Below are 27,871 nucleotides of genomic sequence, written 5' to 3'. Positions count from 1 at the left end.
AGATTCTTTTTCTATATTGCACCGAATTTTTAGTACAACTTAATATGATGGAAATAGAAGATTGTATAGTTTAAAGCATATACTCTTACAAAAATATAAAATTTAACTTTTCATCTATTCCTCTAGGAAGAAAAACCTTTAAAGGAACAGAAAAAGAATGACCCATGTTTCCTAAAGACATTACTACAAAAGATAAAAACTTGTTGGAATAAAATTTTGAGGGGTATTAAAGAACACTGAAAACTATGGAGTGGCAATATAGAAACATAAACATCTTTCAAGAATTGATCTGCTTATGCAGTTTTTCAGGATAGAAAACCTCCTAGAAGTTACTGAATGCATTCTGGTAAGAGTGATTGGAACAATTGAGAAATCCATATTGTAGTACCCGAAGATGGACATAAACAATGAAAGCTGAATGCTGCACATCAACAAAAGTTTCATATGCATGTGGACATATGTCATTTGGTATTGAGACTATACTGATTTTGAAAGACAATCATGTAAGGTATTGGTTGCAATAATACTTTCTAAACCTGTGTAAATATTTCAGGAGAAAACATCAAATCTATGAAGAATATAAAGGTTTTAAAGATTCAAAATTAAAACTTTTATTACCAAAGCAATTCAATGACCCACTGTTCATCCGTGTACTGTATTATGAGTATAAATTTTCATCTTTTGTAATGGAGATGTTTTAGGGTTAACATTGATGTATGGATAATGCTCAGAGAACAAGAGTATCCTACATTTTGAAAAACGGCATCATAAAGAAGTTCAAGATACTTAAGAGAGATCTCAAGAGACATAATTAAATATGAATGTATAACACCGTGCCTTCAATAACAGTATAGCAAATCTTCTTAAATGAAAATAAGGGATACTTTCAAAAAATAGAAATTCACTTACTCTAAGGATGCTAAACCTTAGTACTGAGTAACTTCTATCATTTGTGTATAATAAAACTTGTCTTAATGAGTTTTCAATTTGGGAAGTATATTTTAGAGAATAATATATGTTAGTCTTTTAATTAATGGATTGTATATATTTAATTTTTGACATTATATATCTTTATATAAAATATTTTCATACAGTATTGCAAATTTCTTACTTTGTGCCTACTTTGGATAATATTTCTCCTTTGATAAGAAACAACCTATGTGTTAACCCTGTCAGATTCACTTAATCTCCAGAAAATGTTTCATACTCCATCACTATCTGATCTTCCCCCACTTTTCTTGAATGCATGACCTTTAATATCTTATTTCTAAGAATCAGTATGAGAACAGGACCCCAAAACTCTAAGTAGGAACACTGCTTTTTATGTTAAATTCTAGTCTTTTAAAAGAAACATTTTGTGTCCTGTTTACATCCTAGAAAAGTCTACACTCAGCCTTCATTCCATTAAAAAGGGAAATGAAAACACCAGGCAGACCAAGGCCCCCAAACAACTGCCAGTATGCATTTTACTAAATTCACTATCTTTGTGACCTCTCACAGCTTTGTTGCCATCTAGTTATGTGCTGACTGATGCTGTTTGATGTACAAAAAATACTCCAGTGACACCCTCAATATGTGGTGACATATCTTCTTCTTATTTTACCCAGCCCATATGGAGATTCATGCTCAATGAAACAAATAGCTGAATAGAATTGTATAGTCCCTTGCATATAATTTGTTGTACTGCCCCATTTACAGAATTTTGAGTCTTTTTTTTTTTTTTTTTTTTTTTTTTTTTTTTTTCTGTTATCACTGTTTACTCCAGAAGGGACTGGACTAAACTTGTTGGAATTCCTCACAAAAATTTCCTTTTCAGATGGCCCTACGTAGGCTGTAGCCACAGTAAAACAAGGTAAACCATGCGGTATTCTTCTACCTTGATGAACGGGTGCTGTTGTTAAGCCATCGAGTACAGAAGAGATTTACTTTTCTAGAGGCAAACTTTTAAAAGGCTGTTTATAATGTTCCCTAACAGTGCTGAAAAAAATTATTTAAGACTGTGTCTAAATAAGGGAAATTTTTAAAAAAATACTTATTAAAAGAATTGTTATAATCTTCTTCCTGTTTTTTTATTTTAGAGAAAACTCAGACTCAAAAAAATTTGTGCTAAATGGTTGGAAAAAACTACCCATATATTTATGGTTGTATTTCCCTTCTCATTTTGTCCTAGCCACTAGCAAAGTAGATATAAGTGAGGTGTTCATTAATAATGATCTTGGATATTTAATTTTTATTAGTCCTAATTCCCCAATTATAGAGACTCATCTCAATGAACATTTTCTTTAAAATATGTATATAGGTGGCTTTAAATGAGCATTTTCTCAGTTTGTCCCAAGAAATCACAATCATTATTGATGCTACTAAAAAGAATAAACAAAACTAGAAAGGAGGATTTGAGTCATATAAATGTTCTCTTGGGAATTCACAATTCATAAAAGTATAAGGAACGGTCTACAAAACCATTGGTTCCCATGACCTGCACGACTGTTTATTCAGGTTGCTGAACTGGGCAGTGAGGGGCTTGAGAAAAGATAAACAGACACACAAATAGAGAAAAAGCCGGACTGGTGGTTAGGTCAACCCCAGATGGGGAAAGTCTGACCACGAGTAAGCTTGGCAAGTTTATTACATAGGTTTAAAATCCGAAGGATTGATTGTAAGAAAGTTTCTCCAAAGCAAGCAGAATCAAGGTCATGAGTATGAGTAGCCTGATTATGATTAGTAGCTTGTGCCCATAACTTTCTACCCCCAGCAGCTGGCAGCTGAACCTCAAGGACAAGAACTGAATAACTCCATGGCTGGCACAGAACTTCTTATTAAACAAGGCGTCACCATAGCAACTGGGCAATCTGGAGATGCCTTCCCAGAAGAGGGGCATGACCTCTATCACAGGATAGTTCAGGACCTATAATTCAGCTGCTGCGCTCAACAATTAGTATACCTTTTTGAAAAGTTTAGCGTTAACTTAGCTAAATGTTCCTCTTTCATTATAGAAGACCACTTTTATTGATGCAGCACAAGAGTAACACAATGTTAGAATAACAGCAAGATAAATATTGCTTCATACAAAAGGTCTCAGTCAAAAATCTTTTAAAACAGATTTTCCATGAGTATATTGAAGGAAATACACCTCATGATTAAGATAATTGTAGTATTTTTAAATCAACACGAAATTCTACATACTTCTGAGGTACCATATGAAGCTAAAATGTATGTATATATTGTGTCATGTTCAAATCAGGGTAAGCAAATCTATTTCCTCAAATATTTATAATTTCTTTATGGTGAAAATATTTAATTTTTTTCTTCTAATTTTTTTTAAAAATATACAGTACATTGTTGCTATTTATATACAACATAATGTGTACTAGTAGACCAGAACTTATTTCTCCTACTTAGCTATAACTTAGTACCCACTGACCAACCTTTCTCTATCCTGATAATTCTCTTTAAACTAAACCACAAGAAACATGGACCAGGGAAATTTCTTTTCAGGTAGACCATACTTTCATGACAATTACCTTAAGAAGGACATTTCAACTCTACTACATATATATTTCTCTGAAAACACGTGCTGTGCACTCTAAATCAGATAGTCTTTATGCTCTGTACATAAAACTTTCATGTCTATATTAAGATCTTACTTGCTTAGAAAATTGTTTCAAATTCTATGCAGATCCCACTTATATTTCAAGGAGCACCTCAATTTCTTTCTCCTCAATTGTTCTGGCTTCCATGATAATTCTAGATACTTTATCGCATATACTGTGTTTTATTATTTGAAAACATTCATCTTAGTATTTTATTTTAAATACAATCATTATTTATATAATTTGTTTAACATTGCTAATTTCCTCTGAATGAATACATGATCTTCTACTCAACCTCTCATGGGAAAAGCCAGACATAATAGTAGACAAAATAGTAGCTAATAAGTAAGGATGGATTGCATTATGCCATTCTATTATGAAACCCCTTAAATAATACAGAAAACACATTTCTATAATAACATATCACTCACTTAAATATCAATATGATAAGCTGGGCATGGTGGTACATGCCTGTAATCCCAGTAGCCTTGGAAACTGAGGCAGAAGGATCATACATTCAAACCAGCCTCAGCAACTTGGCAAGGGCCTGTATCAAACTAAAATATAAAAAGGGGCTGGGGATGTGGGGTTAAGCCCCTCTGGGTTGAATCCCCAATAACCCTCCAAAAGAATATCAATGATAGGATTACACACTATAAATAATTTAAGAGTATGACTTTAAAACTTTGTATTCTCAAAAATCTCTTTTCTTTGATTTCTAATTTTTATTTGTTGTGAAATTCTCTCGAACTTAATTTTGATCAATAATAGAATCTATGTAACTGTTACAGGAAGAGACAACAAAATAAGTAGATGCATTGATAATTATCAGTCCCAGTCCCCATAGTTTTAAATATTTAATAAAAATGTTTTTCTTAGTGCATTATAGTTATACATAACAGTGGGGTTCATTTTTACATAATCATACATGCATGGAATGTAATTTGCTCCATTTCAGTCTCCAGTACTTCTCTTTCCCGTCTCCCTCCTCCTGTTCCCCTTCCTCTACATTATTAGTCTTCCTTCTATTTCTGTGTCTTTAAAGTACATAGCATAATTTGGTCAATTTCTTCCCACTGTTCCTCCCTTTTTCTATCCCTTCTGCCTTCCCCTCAATCTGCTTCCTCTTTTCTACAGATCTTCCTTTTATTTTCATGGGGAGCCCCTACTGCCTTTTTTTCTTTCTTTCTTATTTTGATCTAGCTTTAGCATATGAGGGAAAACTTTGGACCTTTGACTTTGTGAGTCTGGTTTATTTTACTTAGAATGATGTTCTCTAGTTCCATCTGTTTACCAGAAAATGCCAAGACTTTATTCTTCTTTATGGTTGATTGAAATCCCATTATGTATATATAACACATTTTCTTTATCCATTCGTCTGTTGACAAGCACCTGGTTTGGTTTCATAACTTGGCTATTGTGAATTGCGCTGCTATAAACATTGATGTACCTATATCACCACAGTATGCTGATTTTAGCTCTTTGGAATAAATTACAAGAAGTGGAATAGCTGGGTCATATGGTGGTTCCATTCCTGGTCTTTTAAAGAATCTCCATACTGCTTTCCAAAGTTGTACTAATTTGTAATCTCATGAACAATGCATGAGTGTATCATTTTTTCCCATATCCTTACCAGAATTTATTGTATGTATTCTTAATGATTGCCATTCTAACTGGAATGAGGTGAAATCTCAAATATAATTTTGATTTGCATTTCCCTGCTTGCTAAAAATGCTGAACATTCTTCCATTTGTTTGTTGACCATTTGTATTTCTACTTCTGAGAAATGTCTGTTTAGTTCTTGTATTCATTTATTGATTGAGTTTTTTGTGTTAAGTTTTCAGAGTCCTTTATACATTGTGGATATTAATCCCCTGTCAGAGGAGCAATTGGCAAAGATTTTCTTCAATCTCTTGTTTCCTTTGCTGTGCAACAGCTTTTTAATCTGATGCCATCCCACTTACTAATTCTTGAATTGTATGTCTTTACCTTTAGGGGTCTTGACATGGAAGTTGGTGCCTACTCTAATATGTTGGAGTGCTCACTCTATTTTATTCTAGCAGCTGCAAAGTTGCTGGTCTCTTTCCTAGGTCTTTGATTCACATTGAGTTGACTTTTGGAAAGATAAGGATCTAGTTTCATTTTTCTACATATGGATATCCAGTTTTCCCAGCACCATTTTAAAAAGGCTATCTTTTCTCCAGCATGTTTTTGACACCTTTGTTGAATATCAGATGATTGGATATGTGTTTATCTCTTTGTCTTCTATTCTATTCCATTTATCTTCATGTCTGTTTTGATGCCAGTGCCATGCTGGGATTTTTTGTTTGTTTTTGCTTTGCTTTGTTTTTGTTTTTGTAGTGTAATTTGAGATCAGGTATTGCGATGCTGCCAGCATTACTCTTCTTACTCACTATTGGTTTAGCCAGTCAGGATCTTTTATTCTTCTAAATAAATTTTAGGACTACTTTTATGGTAGTTTTTTTTTTTTTTTTTTTTTTTTTTTGCTATTTCTATGAAGAATGTCATTGGTATTTCTATGGGGATTGCAATGAATCTGTGTAACTCTTTTGGTAGTATAGTCATTTTGACAATATTAATTCTGCCTATCCAAGAACATGGGAGTTTCCATTTTTTAAGGTCTTCAATTTCTCTCCTTAGTGTTCTATAAATTGTCATTATGGGAGGTCTTTCACCTCCTTGGTTAGATTTATTCCCAAGCATTTTATTTTATTTTACTTTATTTTAAAAATGTATTGTTAATTGGATAGGTTTCCTTTTTTCTTTCTCTGCAAATTCACTATTGGATATTGGATATTGGAAAACTATTAATATTTGTATGTTTATCTCATATCCTGCTACTTTTCTGAATTCATTTCTTAGCTCTATAAGTCTTCTAGTTTTTTTTTTTTTTTTTTTTCAATCTTCTAGATATTGGATCATGTCATCAGTTAGGCATGGAGGTTTCCACCGGTTGTTCCAGCTACTTGGGTATATGAGGAAGAATTATTGCAGGAGCCCAGGAATTAGAGGCCAGACTGGGCAACGCAATAAGACCCTGCTATTGATGGAATAGTCATATAACTCAATAAAATGTGTTTATTCAGATGCTTTGTACCTGGAATTGGAGCCACAAACTCACATGGATTTTACCCAAAGGAGTCTGAAATAGAGAGGAAGTTGTAAAGTTTTATTAAGTTGGACATTAGCAAGCTGAAGGAATGGGGGAGCTAAAAAGGTATTTACAAGTGAGTGAAGAATAAGAGAGTTGAACCAATAAAATTGTACACTCAGACAGTTCTAATCTACATGCAATTTACACCAAACTCCTTTGGTCAATATATTTTAGATGGAGGGATCTCTGTCCCCTACATGTGAAGGTTTTATTGAGATTATTTTACATTGTTGAATGAGGAAATAAGAATGAAAGTCATTTATTTATGAATATTAGGAACCATATTCAGAAAGTAGAATGAACGACTAAACTTCCGTCTCCTTAACTTGACAAAGGAGTTGATCTAATAACAAATAGGGTCTAATGACTGTGACAACAGAGGACAGATTAATGAACTGTCGAGTACTGTTAAGTGAAGAATCTATTCCTTTTGTGTTATACTCAAGTCAAGAGGAAAAAAAACATAATAAGTTTCAGAAAGCTGAGTGCTAAGACTACTTAGTTTGATCAATACATATGGTCACTATAGGGAAGAATAAGGGCCAACTATTACACTTGCCTTTCTCACTAAATTAATGCCAAATAACATATGTTTAGATTATATATTTAATCTTGATCATGTCACTTTCTTACTCCTATCTTACTCTGAGTAAGCCGAAGTCATATTATGGTCTCTAAAGCATACACTTTAATTGCCTTGTTACTTGACTTAATTTTCTGCTCTTCTCACACTTCAGAGCCTTTGCACTAATTTTACTCTCTGTGTGAAATTCTCTTTCCTTTCTCATTCCCTTGTACATTTCAACTATACTGAATACTCTGACAGAAAGCACTAAATGGGGAAATAATTCAATAAACAATTAAAATGCAACTACAAAAAGGATAAACAATAATAGTTCACCCCCTCATTCAGGTCTGAGTTCAAATATCACTTTCTCAGTAAACCATACCTGAACACCCAAGGTAAAACTGTAACCCACCTCCATGCTCCTTCCTGTCCCTCTTTTAATTTCCCCATAGCATTATCATAATGTAATATAAATTTTATTGATCTTATTTTCAGTCTTTCTCCTAGAATACAAAGGACAGGCATTTTTCACTGCTTTGCTCACTGGAACTAAAATAAGTGTCTGCTTAGGAATTATATAATTTATCAACATATAACATGCACAATATCCAAAGTTATATAATAATTAATCCTATTTATTGAGATCGTGTTGAGCATCAGAAATTGTGGCAAAGATTTTACATGTGTTACCAATAATCCTCAAATTAGTCCTGCAAGATAGGCATACATTATACTCAAAGTGCATTTTTAAAAAATTCAGTTTGGGAGTAATCTAATGCCATGATTCAGATAAGGAATGTGTCTTAATTCATTATATTGAAGATTTCTCCTGTAGAATATGGTTTAAGTACTTCAACCATTACCAAAGGCATTGTAAAAGAGAATCATGAGGACATTAGAAATATGATTGGTGGAGAGTTTTTGCATTTTAAGTGCAAATCCTCAGATTCATTAGACAAAAAATTAATTTATGAAAAGTTACTGAATAATTCACAGAATCTTTGGGAGGAAACAGTCAAGTTTGAAGGGTGTTTAGTCAGAAACAATGCACAAAATAAGACAGACTACTCCAGGGGAAGAATCAGTTAAAGTGCTGCCATGGGGAATATGTCACATCTTGAAATAAGGGTGCCAATGTCAATTCTCTGTTGTTCTCCCCGACCTTGGTATTGGGGACTGAACCCACGGGCATTTTACCACTGGACCACATGTTCAGTTCTTTTTTTTTTTTTTTTTAATTAAAAATCATAAATTTACATAGGGCAATGTTGTTTGATTCATTGTTATTTTTTTCCCTTCCCCCCTCCCCTCCCACCCCTCTTTTCCCTCTATACATTCCTTTCTTCCTCCAATCTTACCACCCTCCTTATCCCTAACCCTAAACCTAACCCTAACCCTAACACTAACCCCTCCTACCCCATGTTCAGTTCTTTTGAAAATGATTTTATTTTCAGACAAGGTCTCACTAAGTTTCCCAGGCTGACCTTTCAAACCTGTGATACTCCCGCCTCAACCTCTCTTCTCTGAGATTACAGTGATGGTCATGCTAAGCTACCACTGTTGTCTTTAAAGAACAGTGTCTCCCTAGGAAATGGAGACTGCAGCATTTGCTTTACATTATTTGTTTTAGAATCAAAGTGTGATGGTTAATCTTGGTTGAAAACTTCACTGGATTGAGATACCAGGAAAATTGGTAGAGCTGTTTATGGGTGTATCTATAAGGGTGTTTCCAGAGACTTTTGGCATGTGAATCAATAGACTCAGTGGGGAAGACCTATCCTTAGGGTAAGCAGCACCATTCAGTAGTCTGGGGCCCCTGATGGAACAAGATGTAGAAGTGACAAACTTGCATACACACATATGCTTTACTCTTCTTTAGTGAATATGCTTTTTGCTGCTGCCATTGCCTTAGGATATCAGACACCTGATTGTTTAGACTTTGAATGCAGACTCGGAAAAACTACTCTCTTCAGGACTTCCTGGAGAGAAACTGGGGTTGCATAATTTGTGCCTCTTGTTCTTTTGCTTCCTACTTCTTGAATTGAGCAGCTATTGTTTTCCCTAGTTCGCCATCTACAGATGGCCATTGTGGGACTATCCATTCTCTGATAATGTAAGCCGATTTAATAAATTCCATGAGTGAGGGAATTATATGTATATGTATATATATGGATATAAACAAGGATATATATAAATTTATAGATATAAGGATATATATAATAAGGATGGAGATATATATATAATATGTACCTATATTTTTCTCCAAGTCACATAGCTTCTCTCTTATTGCAAAAAAGAATGCAAAAATAAACTCAGGCAGTAAGATTTAATACAGAAAAAATTCACCAAATACGATTTTCAAAAGATGCTAGTAACAAAAATATAACGACATTGTTCTCATAGAAACAAGCACAATATATTGAATATATTCAAGCCTTTTATCTATGTAGTTTTTATATAATTGAAATAGTTTGTACATATGCACTGTTTAAAATGTTTTTTAAATATTACCTTGTTATAACCTTAAAATTATTTGGAAGTGCTTTACTGACTAATTTACTAAATTTTCTCAATTTCGATTACTGTATAATATTATTAACCATGTTCTGCATATTTTTCTATTCTTCAGATTTCCCTAAAAAATATTAGAAGTAAAATTACTAAAATATAAGATGTAAAGCCTTTTAATCAATTTTTGAAAAAAGTATTATCAATTTATAGTTTGCTATCAGTGAATGATACCCCACGAGTTTGTAGTTTTTAATTTAAGATTGATCATTTGAAGAATAAAAAAATCAGCATTTAATTGTTGAGGGTACTCAACACTACACACTGCTGGGTACTCCTATCCCCGGCCTCATTGCTATAAATTCGAAATAGGCATAGAAATAATTATTTGTACAAAGAAAAAGAAGGAAATGAGAGGACTAAGTTATGTGAGAGGAGTTTGATCACAGAGCGTTATCAGTAACTTCTACTCAACATGGTTTTTCCTCCATTTTCAGGGCAAGAAGGAGTTCATTTATCTGATCCAAGGGACCCCACCACACATTGTTTTCACAGTCACTTGCCTTTTCTCCACCCAAAGGTAATGAAGTTCTCCCTTATGTTCTACCAGGTTTCCTCCAGAGCACTGACACAAAGAAAAGGAGGTAGGAAATAGCCAGCTGTATGAACTTGTGGTGGTAAGAAGCCCCTTCCTCTGTAGTACTTTGTTGGTACCTTCATGATAAAGTTTAATTAAAAAAAAAAAAAGAATTGCAATTTATTTGTTTACACAACAGCTTCTCCAAATAAATTTTATCAATTTAAAGGCAGGGACTTAATTATATTTTATTTATTCTATTGATCTGTAGCACTTCATAGAATGAAGAGCACATAAAGCCTTTACTAAAAGTTGTAAGTATAAAGCTTTAGCTTCGCTCACCTTACATTAGTATGTAACCACTTATCTACTGATCAAATACATGCTAACTCTCATATATTAGACAGTGTTAAGTTAGCCTAGATGACTGGAGGTAGGTACAGGAAGAACTTTGTCTTAAAATATATATAAATCCTACCTACTAAATTGGTATGCAACTAATATGAAACATCAAAGAAATATCTCAAATGTTTGGTAATTTGCCTGAGATGCATAATTGTGCTAATGAAATATTGGGAAGTATAAATATTAGATATTTCTATCAGTTAGTATCGTCTGATGCCCCAAATGAGCTGAATTAGGTTTCTAAGACATCAATATGTGAATTACTAAACAAAAAGCTGCTCTTATAAATCGCTGTAATTTTGTGTTGTCAAAAAATCGTAACGATATTGCTGCAAGGTCTTTAAAGTAATTGGAAGCTAGTGATATTAAATTATCCAATACCACCCTCTAGTGGTTAAAAAAAGCAATTCATATATAAGCTAAGCAAAATTGTACTATTTACTGGGCACCCTGCATAATATTTAACTGAAATTTTTCTAAATGAAAATAAAAATGAATGTGGTTGTTACAATTCTCCACTGTATATTCAACAATACAATCAATTAGAAAAAAACCAACTTAATACTAAAAATATACCTACCATATAAATACTTTATATCCAATGCAAATAAATTTCCAAAAGCTCTTCTGACTTGCATCTGTGCATTTCTCTGTAGATGTTCAGAGATGGGTTCACTGAGGGTGAGGACGAACGATGCCTACTTTACCTAGCCTTACCCAGCGCGCTTACTCAGGCATTGGACATCAGGCTCTGAAGGCACGGATCTAATTTTATTTAGGATTGCACAGGACATATAGAGGCACATTATCCAATCAAGTTAACATGCTTATTAAAGTATAACAGAGTCAGCCTGTAGGTGAACTATATATCGAGGGTCAAGGTAGTGTAAACAAACCAAGCATGCCTAAGCAATTCTGCCCAGCAACAGGTCTGAGACAAAGGACTGGGGATAATGGCAAGCTCCTGCACACAGCATGAAGCAAGATAGCATAGCCCAGGCGACCTCACATCACAGCTTTCTGGGTTGCATGACAGAACCAGGCGTTCCCACAGTTCAAGCTCAGCCTCAACAGCTGCAAAGACCTTCATTCCATGGCGAGTCTTTACCATTACCTGTTTCTCTGTTCAGACTGTTTGGCTTGCTTAGACCATGGTGTCAGTGATTGCTGTCAGATAAGCTTGAGGAATGTTCCCTACATTTCTCCTACTATATATTCATTCTCTGAACTTCTACTCCTAGTGAAAGTATGCATCTCTAGTTAAAGAAAACTGAGTACCAAGTAAATTAATTGGTTCTAATCACATTTTCATAATAACTTTAAAGTATGACCTAAATCCTTAAATATTCACCACAAATAGATTTTTGCATTGATGGATAGTATTTAACTAGAAATATCCACATTTCCTATCAACCTTGATAGCAGTGTTTTCAATTCCTAAATTTTATTGGATATAAAGAAAATAATTCTATCTCTTAAAAATTTTAAAACTAAAATATTTAAAATATTTGGAAGTCATAAAATCCTAATTCAATAAAAATAGTAATTTAAAAGAAACTGATGACATAAACAATGAAAACATACTTCCCCATTTAAACAAATCTTTTATTTCAAATATTTTATTTATCACTATGTCTTTATCTGTCTATCCATCCACCCATCTATATTTGTATATCAATGTGTCTTTATCTCTCTATCCATCCATCTATTTATGTTTGGCTAAAAGATAAGACATCCATAAATAACAACTAACATTTTTACACTTTGTGTCTTTATTGAATTTGTTCAAAATGAAGATATTTATAATAAAAAACAATGAAGAGACAACAGTAGTCACAATAATCTTACTTTTTCAAGCTAATAACTTTCAGAATAATATATAAGCAATTTTTACATTTTTAATTTAAGCTTACAATCATCATTCTACCACATTGGCAAATGCTTGTGCAAATAAATAAAAATAAATGATGCATAGGAAGATTGTTTAAAAACTATGGTACATTAATGTGAGAGTAAAATAAAAATGCACTTAGATACATTGTCACAATGTTTCATATGTCATAAATGTTTTACCTACTTACTGTTTATAATAATCTCTGTACTGCAAAATTCAATGAGAAACAAATGTGCCAATTTATTTAATTTAAACTCATTTACCTATCCCCTCTGTAAGCAGAAAAAGATTAGGTTTTCTTAAAAATATACATGAAAGAAAATAGTGTTCATTCCTAGATAAAATAAGAATTGAGAGCTCTTCATATGATTTATAACAACTAGGACAGAAGTCACTAAAATGGAAAACTAGTATGTACATTAGTCTTCTAAATTCATTACAGCTATCCAAGTGGGATTTTTTCATCGATGTGACTGAATAACTGTGAAAAAAGATAATAAAATATCTGGAAAAGAAACTATAAGTAAAATGACAATTCTATCGGTCTTAACCCCTGCCCCAACTAAAACAAAATAAAAATCAACACCAAAAACTAAACAAATTTCAGAGAAATAAAACTACAAAATATGAATTTCTACAATGATCCTTATAGTTATGAATCATAAAAAGCTATAAAATATAAAAGATTTGCTTGTACCATTACAGTAAAAGAAAGTTCACTTGAGTTTTAACTGAATTTAACTTGAATTTTAACTGGGAATTACTAAATATGATTGCACAAGCCATCAAAGAAAGCTATTGCTAAATATCATGTTACAGTGAGAGTGACAGTGATCAGTGTTCTATGTCAGTCAAGTTAAAGAGAAAAAATAGATTTTGTGTATGTTTAATTACATAATAAGTCAGCTATGCATCAAAACAGTACATTTTTAGTGGCTTTTCATTGTGACATGAATGGTGTTTCAGCATTACACAGTAAAGAAGAAAATATGGGTAGGAAAAATTAGAGATACTCTTAACCTACTCATAACTATCTTTAATTGTACTACAAGGAACTGAAATTCAAATACTTTTTACCTGCATGCTCAACACTAATGAATAATTACACAATTATTATTGATTAGATGGTGTGCTTTAAAATCCATTACTTTCTTAAAATGCAGATACACAGAAATAAAATGGTTAAACATGTAAGACTTTACAAAGAATTTGGGGCACTTACATTAAATAATTACATTTTCAAATATGGCAAAAATAGAGCAGTAAATTAAATCTACTCTTTAAACAAGTTATGAAAACAAAAATAGGTATTAGGAACACCACTGGAAGTAGTGTTCAACTAATACATGTTAACTAATAAACACAGAAGTAAAAAAAAATGCACTCAGTTATAAATAGAATAAAATGCATTTGTATAGTCTTGTGTTTCTGAAAAGGAAATTGCATAATTACATTTTCACAGAATGAGTAATTATATTTAAATTATATAATTAATTAATAATCCACCAAGTTAAGGGTAAAAACAGACCTTAGGTTTTTTTCTTTCTCTTATTTTTTAGGAATATAAAATTAGTTGTTGGAGAATTCAATAGCAAAATGACTCCACATCAACTAATAATAATTAAAAGTTTCATCAATTACAAAATTCCAAGTGTCCATCCTACTATGATACTATCTGTAGATAGTACCAATAACATATATTCTGATTTTTTGCTTGAAGTTGTGATTATCCTAAAGCTTGAAGGGCCAACCACTAGAGAAGGAGTGTTTGTGGAGGTATGCTGAATGTGCATTAACAACAGAAGGGCAATACCTAAGTTAATGATTCCACTGAAGTAATTTTCTGAAAGGTAAATGAGTATTTCCTTGAATGGCACAGCTTGGGGTATCAGGTATTTATTATGTACAGTATATATACACATATATACAAACATACATTATACAGCAAAAGAATTATGCTCCAAAACTAACTGAAAAAGAAATTTTGAATAGTTTTTGCACAAAATAACTAGAGGATATACTCTAGCTGTTCAAGCAGCAATAATCATAAAACTGTCAATCTGGTTCTTTCTTTTGGGATTCTGTTTACAAAATCATTCTTCGAATGCCACATTCACAGCAGAACTTTGCCCATTCTACAGGATATTTTGTTCCACACTCATGGCAAAATTTTGGTAAGTGTCCGGATGAATTTCCTTCAATGCCTTTAATGTTTCCACCATTAAGTGAAGATGCATAGTCTACATCTGACCTGAAGCAGTAGAGAAAGAAATGGAAAAATAAAGGTTTACATTAGTCAATAGTTATTAACTCACAACCCTTGAGAAATAGGAGACAATAAATCTAAATAAAAGCTTGTTTAATCTCATTTTTAATATTCTTATAGATAAAGTTAAGAAAGGGTCTCTGCTGGTAAATATTGTTATTTCAAATGTTATCCTTAAAATTGTATTTGTCATTGATAGGAGAATTAATCATGACCAAATGTAGCCATACTTTCCATCTGTTCAGTGTTTAGCCATTTACCACAAAAGGAAAAGAATGATTTACAATGTTTTTTCTGCAAGGAGAAAAACAGCAACCCAGGCATGAGGAATGATGGAAATCTCTAGGTTCCAGGTCTTTCCCACTGGCCACAGGATTGTGGGGTGTATGATACCTGCATTCATGTTTTATTATTTACTTTGATTCTATTATTCAATTAGATTACTATGATTCAATAAACACTTAACAAGGTCCTATGCATGCACTAGAAAGGTAGGCTTTATTAGCAAGACATAGTACTGAAGGTAAAATAGGTCCTGGGTTTAATCCACAGCAACACACACACAGACATAAATTCATTAAAGGCCTAAATATGGAAAGGAAATCTATTAGGATTTCAGAATAAAACACAAGGAAGTCTCATTATCATCTGAGTTAGGGAAGTATTTCTTGAATAATTTAGCAGAACCACCCAACAACAAAACTTTAGAGCAAAGTGCCTGAGTTTATAAGGGTTTCATAAAAGAAACCAGAGGAGAAATTCATATCCTATTAATCAAATAGTAATTAATGAATCAGAAAAACTGTTCTTTGGTTTCTATAAGAACATCTTTACGGTCCTTCCTGGCAGGTGTTTTTCTGAGGAAGGGAATTCTTAAAACACTGATTATAAGAATGACACTATTAAAAAAGAAATTCTTTTTTTTTTTTTAACAGAGGTAATTACTGAAGAACTCTAGATAGTCCCCAAGTTGGGTACTTTCTTACATACAAACAGGTTAGGTTGATAAAGAATCACTATTTTCAAGAAAAGCCACCATGGATCTAAAAATCAGAGAGATAAAAATGAAAAAAAAAGTCAGCATTTTATGTGTTTGAATACTTTTTACTCTTTCCTAATTTTAGCCACACTGGAAAGGGGTTTATAGAATTACAGTTCTCTACATTAAAAAGCACATTCTTTTTAGAGGGTAAATTAGTAGCATCAGCATAATTCCTTTGAACCACAGAGAAACTACTAATGAATTAGAAGATGCAACACCAATGGAGGGAAAGTACCAAGGGAAAAAAAAGCAACATTATTGTCAGTGAGATACATAAGGACTACCTCGAGATATAAAAGATCTTTTAAATACTATGGTACATACATTTAAGAAAATGTTCATACATTAATACAAATTTAACATGATATCAAAACTTCAACTTAAGTAGATATTGCCAAATTTCTCTACAAACTGATTAGAAAATTTAAACTTCCACTTGTAGCATATGAGGTTTCTCACTTTAACTTCAGGTTTTATTAGCAGTTCATACTGTGTTAAAAGATTTTCTTTTTTGCTAACCTGATAAGAGTGAAATGGTAGCCTGCTATTGATTTAATACATTTTTCTGACTGCTTATGAGATTGAACATCTTTTTATTTATTTATTTATTTATTTATTTATTTATTTATTTATTGCAATTAGTATATTTTTCCATTGTCATTTCCTAGATTCTTTGTCCTGTTTCCATCAAAATCAGATATATTATTTATATGGGTTCATTTTTTTAATTTGTAGAAATCCCTCACATATCCTGGGCTGTAATTTGTTTACTTATGTATATAGTAAGTATCCTCTTCCAATCCATCATGCTATTTCACTTTATCCAAGGAGTCTTATACACTACAATCTTTTCATTTTAATAATGATCAAACACATCAATTTTTTTCTGTACCATTAGTATTTGCTAAATTATTCAAAAAATCCCTTCCTAACTCAGATGATAATGAGATTTCCTTGTGTCTTATTCTAAAATCCTAATAGCTTTCCTTTCTATATTTAGGACTTTAATGATTTTATAACTTATTTGTGTGTGTGTGGTATTATAGATTGAACCCAGGGCTGTGCACATATTAGGCAAATGCTGTACAAGCTCAGTCCTGCAACTGATTTTTTTAATACCTGAGATGATTTAGGTGTAAAATTTTTTTCCACATATGCATGTCTGTTAGTTTCAGTATGCTCACTTGTGAAATCTGCATTGCTACCTCTGAAGTGTGGATGATTTCTATTCATTTGTGGAAATGAGGTCTTTCTATAACCACTCCACCCTGATTTTTTGTTCTATTTGTCTATCATCGAATCAATATCAAACTACCTTAATCACTACAACTTCATATGTCATTCATGCATTATTCTTTTTAGTGTCCTGGCTAACTTTAGGATTTTGTTCTTCATATACATTTTGAAAACAATTCATCAAGATTCATTAATTTTGTTTGCAAATTGCACTGAATTCGGTGAGAGGGAAGTGTAGATAGCTTTATATGACAGAGTTATGATATTAAGTTTTCTATTTTATGAACAATATACATATTTAGTTTTTTTTATTGTCTTTGAAGTTTCCAAATTTTCTCAACCAAAATTAAAGTTATTGCTTAGCTTTTAAACTGATTCCTATGTAAGTTAAATTTATGTGTTCTTGTGGGGAGCTTTCTAAACTGCATTTTCTGTTGCTGAAAAACAGACTGCAATCTACACTTATTAAAACAACATACTGAAACCACATTTCAGATCTCTAAGAAACATGTTTATTTCTTGGATATTTAGTATACCTCAAAAACTGGACAAAAAGTACTTTTTAAAGAATCTGGTTGGAAAGACAGCAATTTGTCAATTCCTCTATGATTCCTTATCCTTAATTATGCATAAGTATCACTTTAAAGCTTTTAATATGGCAAATGAGGATGCCCACTCTCCAAACCAATGATATCAAAATCTCTGTGAGGGTCCTGGACATGTTCAGTTTTAGAAAAAATATATGTATTTTTTAAATACTGGATTTCACAATGGATTTATGTGCCTTGCCTTAAAGCTTTCTAGGACAAGCTGGGATATTTATAAATTGGGATATCTGTCTACTTACCTAAATACATACAATTGAGATGAGTTAATTATATGTTTACAAAACAGTGAATGCCAAAGTTGGGCACATATCTTGACAAATTATAAAGAACAGTAATTGAATAATCACCTAAGAGGTTAGTTTTAAATATTAAAATGTGCTGAAAATTATAACTGTAGTGGTTCACAAGGTCTATTTCTACTTATTGATGTAAAAATATCCATGTTGCAATTAAAATTGATACAAAAACCTAAAAAAATCCAGTAGAACTGAAAAAATAGTCTCTGAGCATTTAAAACAATAATTGTATCTACAAAGTCTAAGAAGATAATGTTATTCCCCAACCATTTCTTTTGTGTACAACTTGAAAACCATAATAAATCCTATAACAAGAAAAAATCAGATTGTCTATAAATAACTAGTTATCTATTTTTATACATGGGACTTCAAAAATTATAAATACTCAATTTTTATTTTAGTTTTAGGATGAGAAAGCTAAACATACCTGGCTATGGAGCTATCTGTATATGTTTTTCTTTTGTTTGTAAGTATACTTGAGGCAGAATTTCTTGCCAAACTAGGTGGTGTGGAATTTCGAGATTTGATGTTAGTTCTAGAAGAGACAAAGAGATGAAATGATGAAAAAAGTATTGAATATAGACATTTATTTTTCAAATTACCTATTTGCATGATTAGACTGATAATTAGATTCTATAGAAAAGCTCAAAAGACAAAAAAAGTTCACATAATTATTTTATAACTGAAAACAAGCTATAGTTAATACTAAGAATAAACCACAGCATTTTTCATTCACTAAGACTGTCTGGATAATACATAAAATCAATTAAAATATTCACACATGCATTACATGAAATTTATATGTTAATTATTTTGAAAGGTTTCTCAAAGCATAAAGTTACACATGCCTCAAAACATAAGAGGTATTTCTTTTAAATGATAAGACATAACTGCTAAATAATGCATTAAATAAGCAATTTATTATTGTGCTAAGCATGAGATATGACTTAAAAATATAAGAAATATTAGCTAATCATTTTACAGGATAAAAATTTATGAAAGCTCTTCAAAGAAACAACAAAATAAATAGGTTAATTTTCCCTTTAAAGATTTAACTACAGGAACTAGTCAGCCTGGTATCTATAGTATAAGGGAGACGTTTGAATGGATCATCACTGAATTCCTATTTTGAAACTTCAGAAATAAAAGAAAGATTATAAAGTGGAACGATGATATAATATCATAAGGCTTTCAATCAGATAAAACTAGATTCAAATCCTAACTGCTACTGACCAGCTTTGTGATAGTGATCAACCTCTTTGAGTTCCCTCATTAATAAAATGATCGTTTGTAGGAAAATTATAAGACATAAATTTATATAAATATTTAGCATTGGTGATGATAATAACTATTACTACTGTTATTGATACTAATGTTAATACTACTACTGTCACTGATATAATACTTATATAATAATGCTTACTATATAACAAACATTTCTAGTTGTTTTGCATATATATACTTATTTAATGCTAATAATCCTATGAAACATATAAGAATTAATTTTACAGATGAAACAAATAAGACAAAAAAACCCTTGAGTAACTTACCAAGGTGAACAGTTAATATACTGTAAAGCCAGGATTCAGACATTCAATAAAGAATTAGTTCCTTCCCCTTCTTTAAAGATATGGTCAATTCTTTCCATTTCACACATAACCAAGATTACATAACAAGAGCAAGTAGAATATTTTTCTAATTTCTTTATATTAGAAATACTTGGGCTTTGACTGAAATTTTCCCTATTCTACTCATTTGGAAAAGTTGAAAAAAATCTCCTAAAATTTTAAATTAATTACTTCCAAAATACACATAGGTAACAACTGTTTTTCAAACACCAAGTACATTACATGTCAAATACAAAGTCAAGTACTACAAATAATTTATAATCATTCCACAAATCTCAGGGAAGATATTATCCCCATTTCAAAAACTTAAGTAACTTTGGGTGTGTGGGAGAGAGAGAAAGAGGGAGAGAGAGATGAGGTATTGGTCTGGAGCCTTGTATTAGAATGGCCCTGAACTCATGGGCTCAAGTGATCCTTCTAACTTCACCTCCTGAATAGGTGAGATTATAATATGCACCATCAGGCTCAGTTTTAAGAGCCTGTCTTCAATGAAATGATGTAAATTGTAAAGCCATTATATGGCCAGATTAGTACTTGAATTTAAACTTCAGTAGGTTATGTTACAAATTTCATATTCAATATGTAACTCTACCTTCCATGAGGCGGCTGCTTTGGGTAGTTACTTCTTCAATAAGTAAAGAACCACCTTGCTATGTGGATGAGATGCTCTAGATTTCCTCAAAAGCTTTTCCAAGTTCATCCATGAGGTTTATTCTACTCTATTTCTGTAGAGCGTATTTAGGGATATTGTAGAATAACTATAGTGCCTTTTGAGGAATTTAATCTCCTAAATCATTGTCAAAGAATGGCATTTCACTAGGAAGGATACTCCCCCTCCCCGCCCTTTTTAAAGCTCTAGAACAATCCTGTTAGAAGTCTTATCACCTTCATATAATATGTGCCCAAGATATACAATGATGACACAAATACAGCCATGAAAATATATACATTTAAACATATATACATTAAAAAATTTTACATTTAGAGGAAAATATGAGGTTGTTAACATTAATAGCTGTGATATTAAATACCCTAACATTTTAAATAACATACATTATTAAATATTATTAATATACATTATTAGGTTCTGAATGTTTACTTTCTTCTAGACCAGTCTGAAAACTAGCATCCAAAATCTATGTCTGAAATTTGCTTGCTCTAGCTCAAATGAATAAGAAAGGTAGGTTTAACTGTAGAATTATACTTAAATCCATCTTACTGCTAGTCAGTTTTTGTTTTTGTTTTTGGTTCTGAGATATGATTCAAAGGGTAGAGAGTAGCTGAAGCACAAACACAAATGGCTTAGGACACAAAGTCTTCCTTCTAGGATCTATCACTAACTACTTAAAAATATCCCATGGCTGCTACCAGTAACATAAATATTTCTCCCATCTTTATTTTACTGTGTATCTAGTTAAATTTATTATTATATATCATACATACATAAGCAGAATGTTATTATATTATATGCACTGGTTTAAAATAAAGTATTTAATAATATACTTTGTAGATTTAGTAAGTAAATTAATGTACTGGGCCCTAACTTCATCATTTAAAATGAGAGTTGGTATTGTACGTAAACCCTGAAGACTCATGCTGTAGAGTTTTAAAAATAACTGTCATTGCCACACTCTCTTCTCAGTCAGCTATACCAGAACACAAAGGAGTGAATCTTGGCAGTGTAATACCATTTCCCTATTTTACATATAATTTAAAGTCATCTAATAAAAAATGAGTAAGAACCCCTTGATTATTTTCTAAGATCTTTTCCCCCTGGCTATAATTCCTCAGCATCTGCTTAACAGATAATTTAGTAGTATTACATAGTATATATGACAATTTTCTCCATACTCTTCTTTTCAAAATTATTGTTGAAAACTCCACAAAACAACTGCTGAAGGTGACTGCTATTAAATCCTTTAAAAATGAATATTTAATGGGATAAAATATATGCTTTAAAAATAGTGTTAGTTAGAATAGAAATATTGAACAACAATGAAGTGTTTTAAGTCCTAGGAGATTATTTAGCACTTTTTGGTTTAAAATGATTTAAGATTTCTTTTTAAGAAGGTAAAAGTTACAGTACTGTATTATATAAAGCCTTTTAAAAATCTGGAAAATATTAACCAAACTGAGTTACAGATACTTACTTGTAAATGGGTAATAACTCATGTCTTTTGATGGCACTGTCTGATTGTGTATCACTGTCATACAACCTTTGCACATGTCTTCCAGTTCGAAGTGGAGGGCCTAACTTGTCCATCTTACTATTAAAATATATAAAGGTGTACCCATAAGGTGATTGCTACCGTTTCTTTATATAAAGATTTTTTTTTAAGAAAAAGACATTCTGATTCATCAGAAATCCACTACCATCCCTTAATTTTCCAACTGCCAGGGTAACAATTAATGTTAAAAAAAAGTCTCTGAGAGTTCATAAAATATTCATGATTAGACACCCAAATTCTGACTATTCAGCACACCCTGACAGTTTTGATGCACATCAACTACCACATTCACACATAGTAGGGAAATGGAATCAATCAGGAAAGACAACAAATATTTCAATGAAAATCTGTGAAACTAGAAGTGAACTACAAGCTGTTATTCACAAGTCATATGGGTTTTTTTTTCTTTTCCTCTCTATTATCTTATTCTACAATTTCCTCTGCATTTTAAGTTTCTAAAAATAAGAATTAAATAGTTTATATCTGACTTTCTAATAATGAGTTTATTCCTAAACTTTATGTAGGAAAAAGTAAAGTACTATCTATGTGAAAAAAAACACGAATGCCAATATTAAAAAACACACATAAAAAAATTAAATAAGCAAGTCATGTGAATTTTTTTTTTTTTTTTTTTTTTTTTTTTTTTTTTTGGGCAAAGGTACACAGGATCTCCATCTAGAGGATAAAGTACAAACTGCAGGTTGATAGGTTATTTCACTGCTTTACATCAACCAAATTACTCCATCATATATACCATTACCAACCAATAAACATTCACAGTGGGAAGAGAAAATTAAATTAGGAAATGTTTAAAACTACCCTAAATGACTGCTGAATAACACACTGCTTAACTTTCAAATTACAGTCTATTTAAGAGACATTTGTTCATTCATTTTGTTTCCACTCATTCACTAACTCAATAAACCCTGAGCACCATGTGTCAGACATTGTGCTAACTTCTGGGGGCACAGTGGTAGATAAAAACTGTTAATGTCCAAAAGAATCTATTCATTTTTCGAGATTATAAAGGTCTCTGAGGAGAAACACATTACATTCATTTTTATGTTTTCAGTGGGCTAAACATACAAGTGTTTCTTTGTAAAAGTTGGTATTAATATTCTGCAGGTGGTGGTATTTAAATTAGGAATTAAAATTTTAAAATTTTAAGTGCCTTCATTAAATATGTATATAAATATAATTTCTAAAATGTTTGAGATTAAAATTGGTTTCTTAATGAGAAAGATTATTTAGAATTCTAATTGATCACTTTTTCTTTGAATTCTTAAAACAATTATTAAAAAGACATTATTGTTCCAATGTGGTTAGGTTTATCTTTAAAATGGCACCTGTGGTTTATGAATAAGGTATAAAAGATCTTTCTCAGGAAAACAGGTACTAAAATTAAAAATTAGAAAATTTTAGCTAAGTATAAACAAGGTCTTGAGTTCTATCCTAAGCACCCCCTGCCAAAAAAAAAAGTCAGATTCTTCCAATATGGTAAGAAGTGAAAATCAACAAAATACAATTTAAGAGAGGATATGTATAGAATCAAATAAAAAAATAAGGGTAATTATAAATATTTTCAGATTTTAAAAACCCAAATTAAAGGCAGGTTCCACTGATGATTTTTACCACATACTTCTGTTATAAAATTCAACTTACTTTATGTGAGTGTATTTGTGTGATCACACATACACACATAAACCTATACATTTCAATATTTCCTAAGCTCAATGTTAGTAAATGCTATTTTGGGACTAAAATCACTTAAACTTACATTCTGCTATTATCTGCTATGGCTAAGCTATGTATCAAAACCAAAATTTATATGCCTCAATAATGATCAAAATTTTATACAGTATTTTTGCAGGCTTTCACAATATGTACATCCTCATGAGCTTTTTTTCATTTTTTTAAGTACTGGAAATTGAAACCAGGACCTTGCACATACTAGGCAAGTACTCTTTCACTGAGCTATATCCCCAATTCTTTTCTTAATTTTAATTTTGAGATAGGGTCTTGCTAAGTTGGCTAGTCTTACCTCACTCAAATTTGTGACCCTCCTGTCTCAGCCTCCTGAGTAGTTGGGATTATAGGGATATGTCACATCACCCAGCTCAATGAACATTTTAAAAAATATTTGACAATGCCATCAATCTATTTCTAGATTCACTAGGAAAGGTCCCTGTTTACTGCTGACACCAAAAACGAATTCAACTAGGAAATAAATCACTCGCTCTGATTTACCAAGTCTTGTGTAAGCATAGTAGATTGGGATGTAATAAAAAGAAAATTTCTGAACTCATATTGGGGAAAAAGTTTGCCAGGAAGCATTTTGTATCTTTGTGGACTTCTGTAGTTATGATGCTCTGAGACAAAGTTTTGAAATGTGTCAAACGTCTACTTCTGATCTTAAATCCATCAAGCCTTAACAGATAATTCAGTACTCAATTCTATTATGGCAAAGTTAGCTCCCTAATAGCTTCAAACTTCAAAGTATGAGAAACCAACTTCAACATTTAATTAAAAATATTTCTTATATGTTTTTGTAACTTTACCTCATCTATTAATCTCCAAAGTAATCTTACATTTTTCATAGTAACTGAACAGAAGTAACTCTCTGAAAATTGATATTTTAGCTACTGAAAATTATTAGTAGAGATACATTTAAACTGATATTAAGAAAACAGTTTTTAATGTACAACTGTATAAAACTCCAATATGTAAGGTTCAATGTGGCTGTAGCAATATTTATTTAAAAATTAAATGTTTCATTACACTTCTAAAATTTCCTAGGATTAAAGATAACTAGGTAACTGTAAAAAATACAGCATAATTTCTACATTAGAATGTGTTTTCCTTAAAAAAAAAAAAAATCTGTTTAAGTTGACCCACAGGATATCTAGAATATAATTACCAAACATGAGAATTTTTCCAAGCTCAAAGCTTAATTTTTCTGTTTCATTACTCCCATATATGCTAACTATTATAGATCCTTAGTTACCTGATTAAAATGAACCACACCAGAGTACATACACCAGACTTCAAGCAACTTCAAGCAATTGCAAGCCACTGAAGTGATATCATTTACTAATGTGAACAGATGCTCAATTTCTTGAATGTTATAGTTAATCAGACATATTAATTTCATTTTTGCTCAATCTTGAATCAATTGAATAAATGAGAAAAATGGTTGCCATTTAAACTTCAAGTAATTCTTCAACTTCCACTAGGACCATAATGCAATGATGTGAAAAAAGGTGTAAAGATGAGTGATTTAATTTATTAATTCTTTAACTTTTCACTAAAACATAATGTATGGAAAGCATTCTGCTAGCTTTTGTAGGTATATCTCTGATCTGTCATATTGTGGTCTCTGTCATACGGAGCTTAAAATCTAGCAAGGGAAACAAATTATTACCTCAACTGTTCTAAAGTAGGAATGGTATCTGTCACTAAACAGTTGTGAATGGTTCTAATTTAATGTATATAGCAATATTCTAGATAATGCAATACATATATTACACAGAAACAAATAACCACTGCTCTCTTTCCATTACTAGGAAACCCTCTTTTAACATATAGAATGGATAATCAGAATTTGAACACATGTGATTCACAATTTAATGAGATATGAGATAAAATTTTTAGTCTTTATGGCATTATAAACAACACACAAACATTGTGCTCAAAAATCTCTGCTTAATAGTAAAAACATATTTTAGGTAAGTATAGGTCATTAATATTGGTCATATTTTCTGAGATAAGTCACTAAGGTCTAAGCAGACTCAGAATGTTGTTAAAGTGAAATAGATATATTCAAAGTCATCTACCTAATTAGTGGCATAATAGAAAGCAGAAGCCTAGCTTTCTAAGATCAGCAATCCCTTTTATTATACTACCTAGCTTCACATATCCTACTTAAGAACAATGTTTAAGTACAATATTGCCAACTGATAAAATTACCAGTATGGAGCACTAAAAAACTTTGCCTCTTAAATTCATAATCACTATAAATGAAACCATAAGCAACATTACAAACAATATGACCTAACAAAGAAGACAATTCTTTTTGATATGATAAAAAAAAGCTTTTGCAAAATTCACTGTGAATACCTACTTCATTTAACCAAGAGAAGGGAAAAATATTTTTTTTTACCAGTGGAAGTATAATTATATAGCAATATTCTAGTTAATGCAGATTCTTTTATTTTTTCAACTGTTAATCTGTTACTATCTTATTTTTCAATTACCCCTTCTACTATTACTATGTATCTTTTTTAAAAGTCTGCTTCTTATTTTTGGAAAAACAACAATAAGAAAAGTATTTAATTCATCAGATCTAATTAGCTTGAAATTTTTCTTTTCCTACAATAATAACTACATTAAACTTCTTTTAGGTCTTATATTTTGCATGTGGTATGAACTGGGAAAAACAGGTCATTAATCTCACTTGATAAATACCCTTTCATATATTTCCTACATGAAAATCAAAATGAATGTGAGCCAACGAGTACTTACATTTGAAAATAACAGGGCTATATTTCCTTAACCATCAGCATATGTAATGATACATATAAAAGCTTTCATTCTAATGGTCCTATAGAAATGCCCTAATTTTCTGATTTATTAAAATGGAAGGGAAAGTGAATTTATAACAGATGACTTGGTAGTAAAATCTCTGGCATTACCAATTTTTCCATATTAAAATGGATTATTAGAAGTTAATTTAAGTTACTTCATTAATCCTTTAAGTCCCAAGTATTCAATTCTTCCAACACAACAATTATTTCAAAATTACCAAGAGTGGCCTACTGGTTGTCAATTTAAGTTTTTACAGATGTTCCATAAATAGGATGATGGGATAAAATGAGTTAAAAGCTATCTATTTAACAATGTAGAAAGAAAATGTAAAAAAAGTATTAAAAAACAGAAAAGAATTACCTATTGTTAACATTTCAGCATATTTTGTCTTTTTTCTACATATACTTTTAGTTTCCAACATACTACAATGTTCCATACATGGGAGTTTTGTATCATTTTCTCTGTTTACAGCTGAATTATCTTATTAAAATTTATTTATATTTTTATGGTTATAAAATACCCCTTTATAGACTTTCACAATGTACTATTCAATCAAAGCTAGTGACTGTATTTCATTTTTTAACATAATAAAAACAATAAAAACAAATGAATAAATATTTAGAGTTAGGCAGATTTCAATTTTTATCTTATTTCTCTTAACAGCTTTGTGGCTTTGAAAAAACGGTTTCTGATTTTTTTATAGGTGTGGAGTGATTTTAATAAAATACATGCAAAATGTCTAGCACAGTGCCTGACACATAATGCTTAGTAAATTATAATCATTACAAAATCCTTCTATATTTCAATGTATTTCCTGAGAGTATATTCTCAGAATTAAAATTATTCAATCCAAAAATATGAACATTTTAAGGTTGTTGATAAATACCATCAGATTATTTTCTAAAATGGTAATACTAGTTTAGATTCTCCACAATGAGTACATTCCTAACCAACAATATTTAAAAAAAAAAAAAAAAAAAAACTAGAAAATTAAGCTTAATGAAAAGGTCGATTTCCAGAACTAAAATAAAAAGTTAATGCCATTTAAAGACATGCCATAAATAAATTATTGAATGTAAACTTACCCTGCCTGAGGGGTTGCTATAGCTTTATGAGAAGGAGATAAGGACTGAAGTTTGTTTCCCAAAGAGCTGCTAACTGAAGGCACTTTACCTGAAGGTGTACCTTATAATAAAAAAGGCAACAGTTAAAGAATTCTCTGAAATAGAAAACTCACATAGAATACAGCATCTGACAAGGAAAACA

The 27,871-nt window shown here is 31.3% G+C and overlaps 2 protein-coding genes across 7 annotated transcripts in view; one reads left to right on the top strand and one right to left on the bottom strand.

Moving 5' to 3' along the window:
- The window catches only part of IL7 (interleukin 7), an 81,142-nt gene extending 72,593 nt beyond the window's left edge, over positions 1–8,549 (top strand). For 2 of the 3 annotated variants that reach the window (XM_079115365.1, XM_079115364.1), the window contains one exon: positions 127–3,007. In XM_079115365.1, coding sequence (XP_078971491.1) covers positions 127–240 — 114 coding nt within the window. In that variant the 3' untranslated portion in view covers positions 241–3,007. Of the gene's footprint in view, positions 1–126; positions 3,008–6,521 lie in introns of those variants that run through there. The other variant, XR_013759942.1, reaches the window with a different exon arrangement.
- Positions 8,550–13,086: 4,537 nt separating this feature from the next.
- ZC2HC1A (zinc finger C2HC-type containing 1A) overlaps positions 13,087–27,871 on the bottom strand; it is a 44,980-nt gene continuing 30,195 nt past the window's right edge. The window contains exons 7-10 of one of the 4 annotated variants that reach the window (XM_079119602.1): positions 27,691–27,790; positions 21,944–22,060; positions 18,593–18,700; positions 13,087–14,968 (exon numbers count right to left, since the gene is read on the bottom strand). In XM_079119602.1, coding sequence (XP_078975728.1) covers positions 14,803–14,968; positions 18,593–18,700; positions 21,944–22,060; positions 27,691–27,790 — 491 coding nt within the window. In that variant the 3' untranslated portion in view covers positions 13,087–14,802. The other 3 variants (XM_079119600.1, XM_079119599.1, XM_079119601.1) reach the window with 3 other exon arrangements.

The sequence above is a fragment of the Sciurus vulgaris genome, assembly GCF_902686455.1.
Source record: "Sciurus vulgaris genome assembly, chromosome: 1".
NCBI classification, from domain to species: Eukaryota; Metazoa; Chordata; class Mammalia; order Rodentia; family Sciuridae; genus Sciurus; species Sciurus vulgaris.
This window is presented reverse-complemented; position numbering and strand designations above follow the sequence as displayed.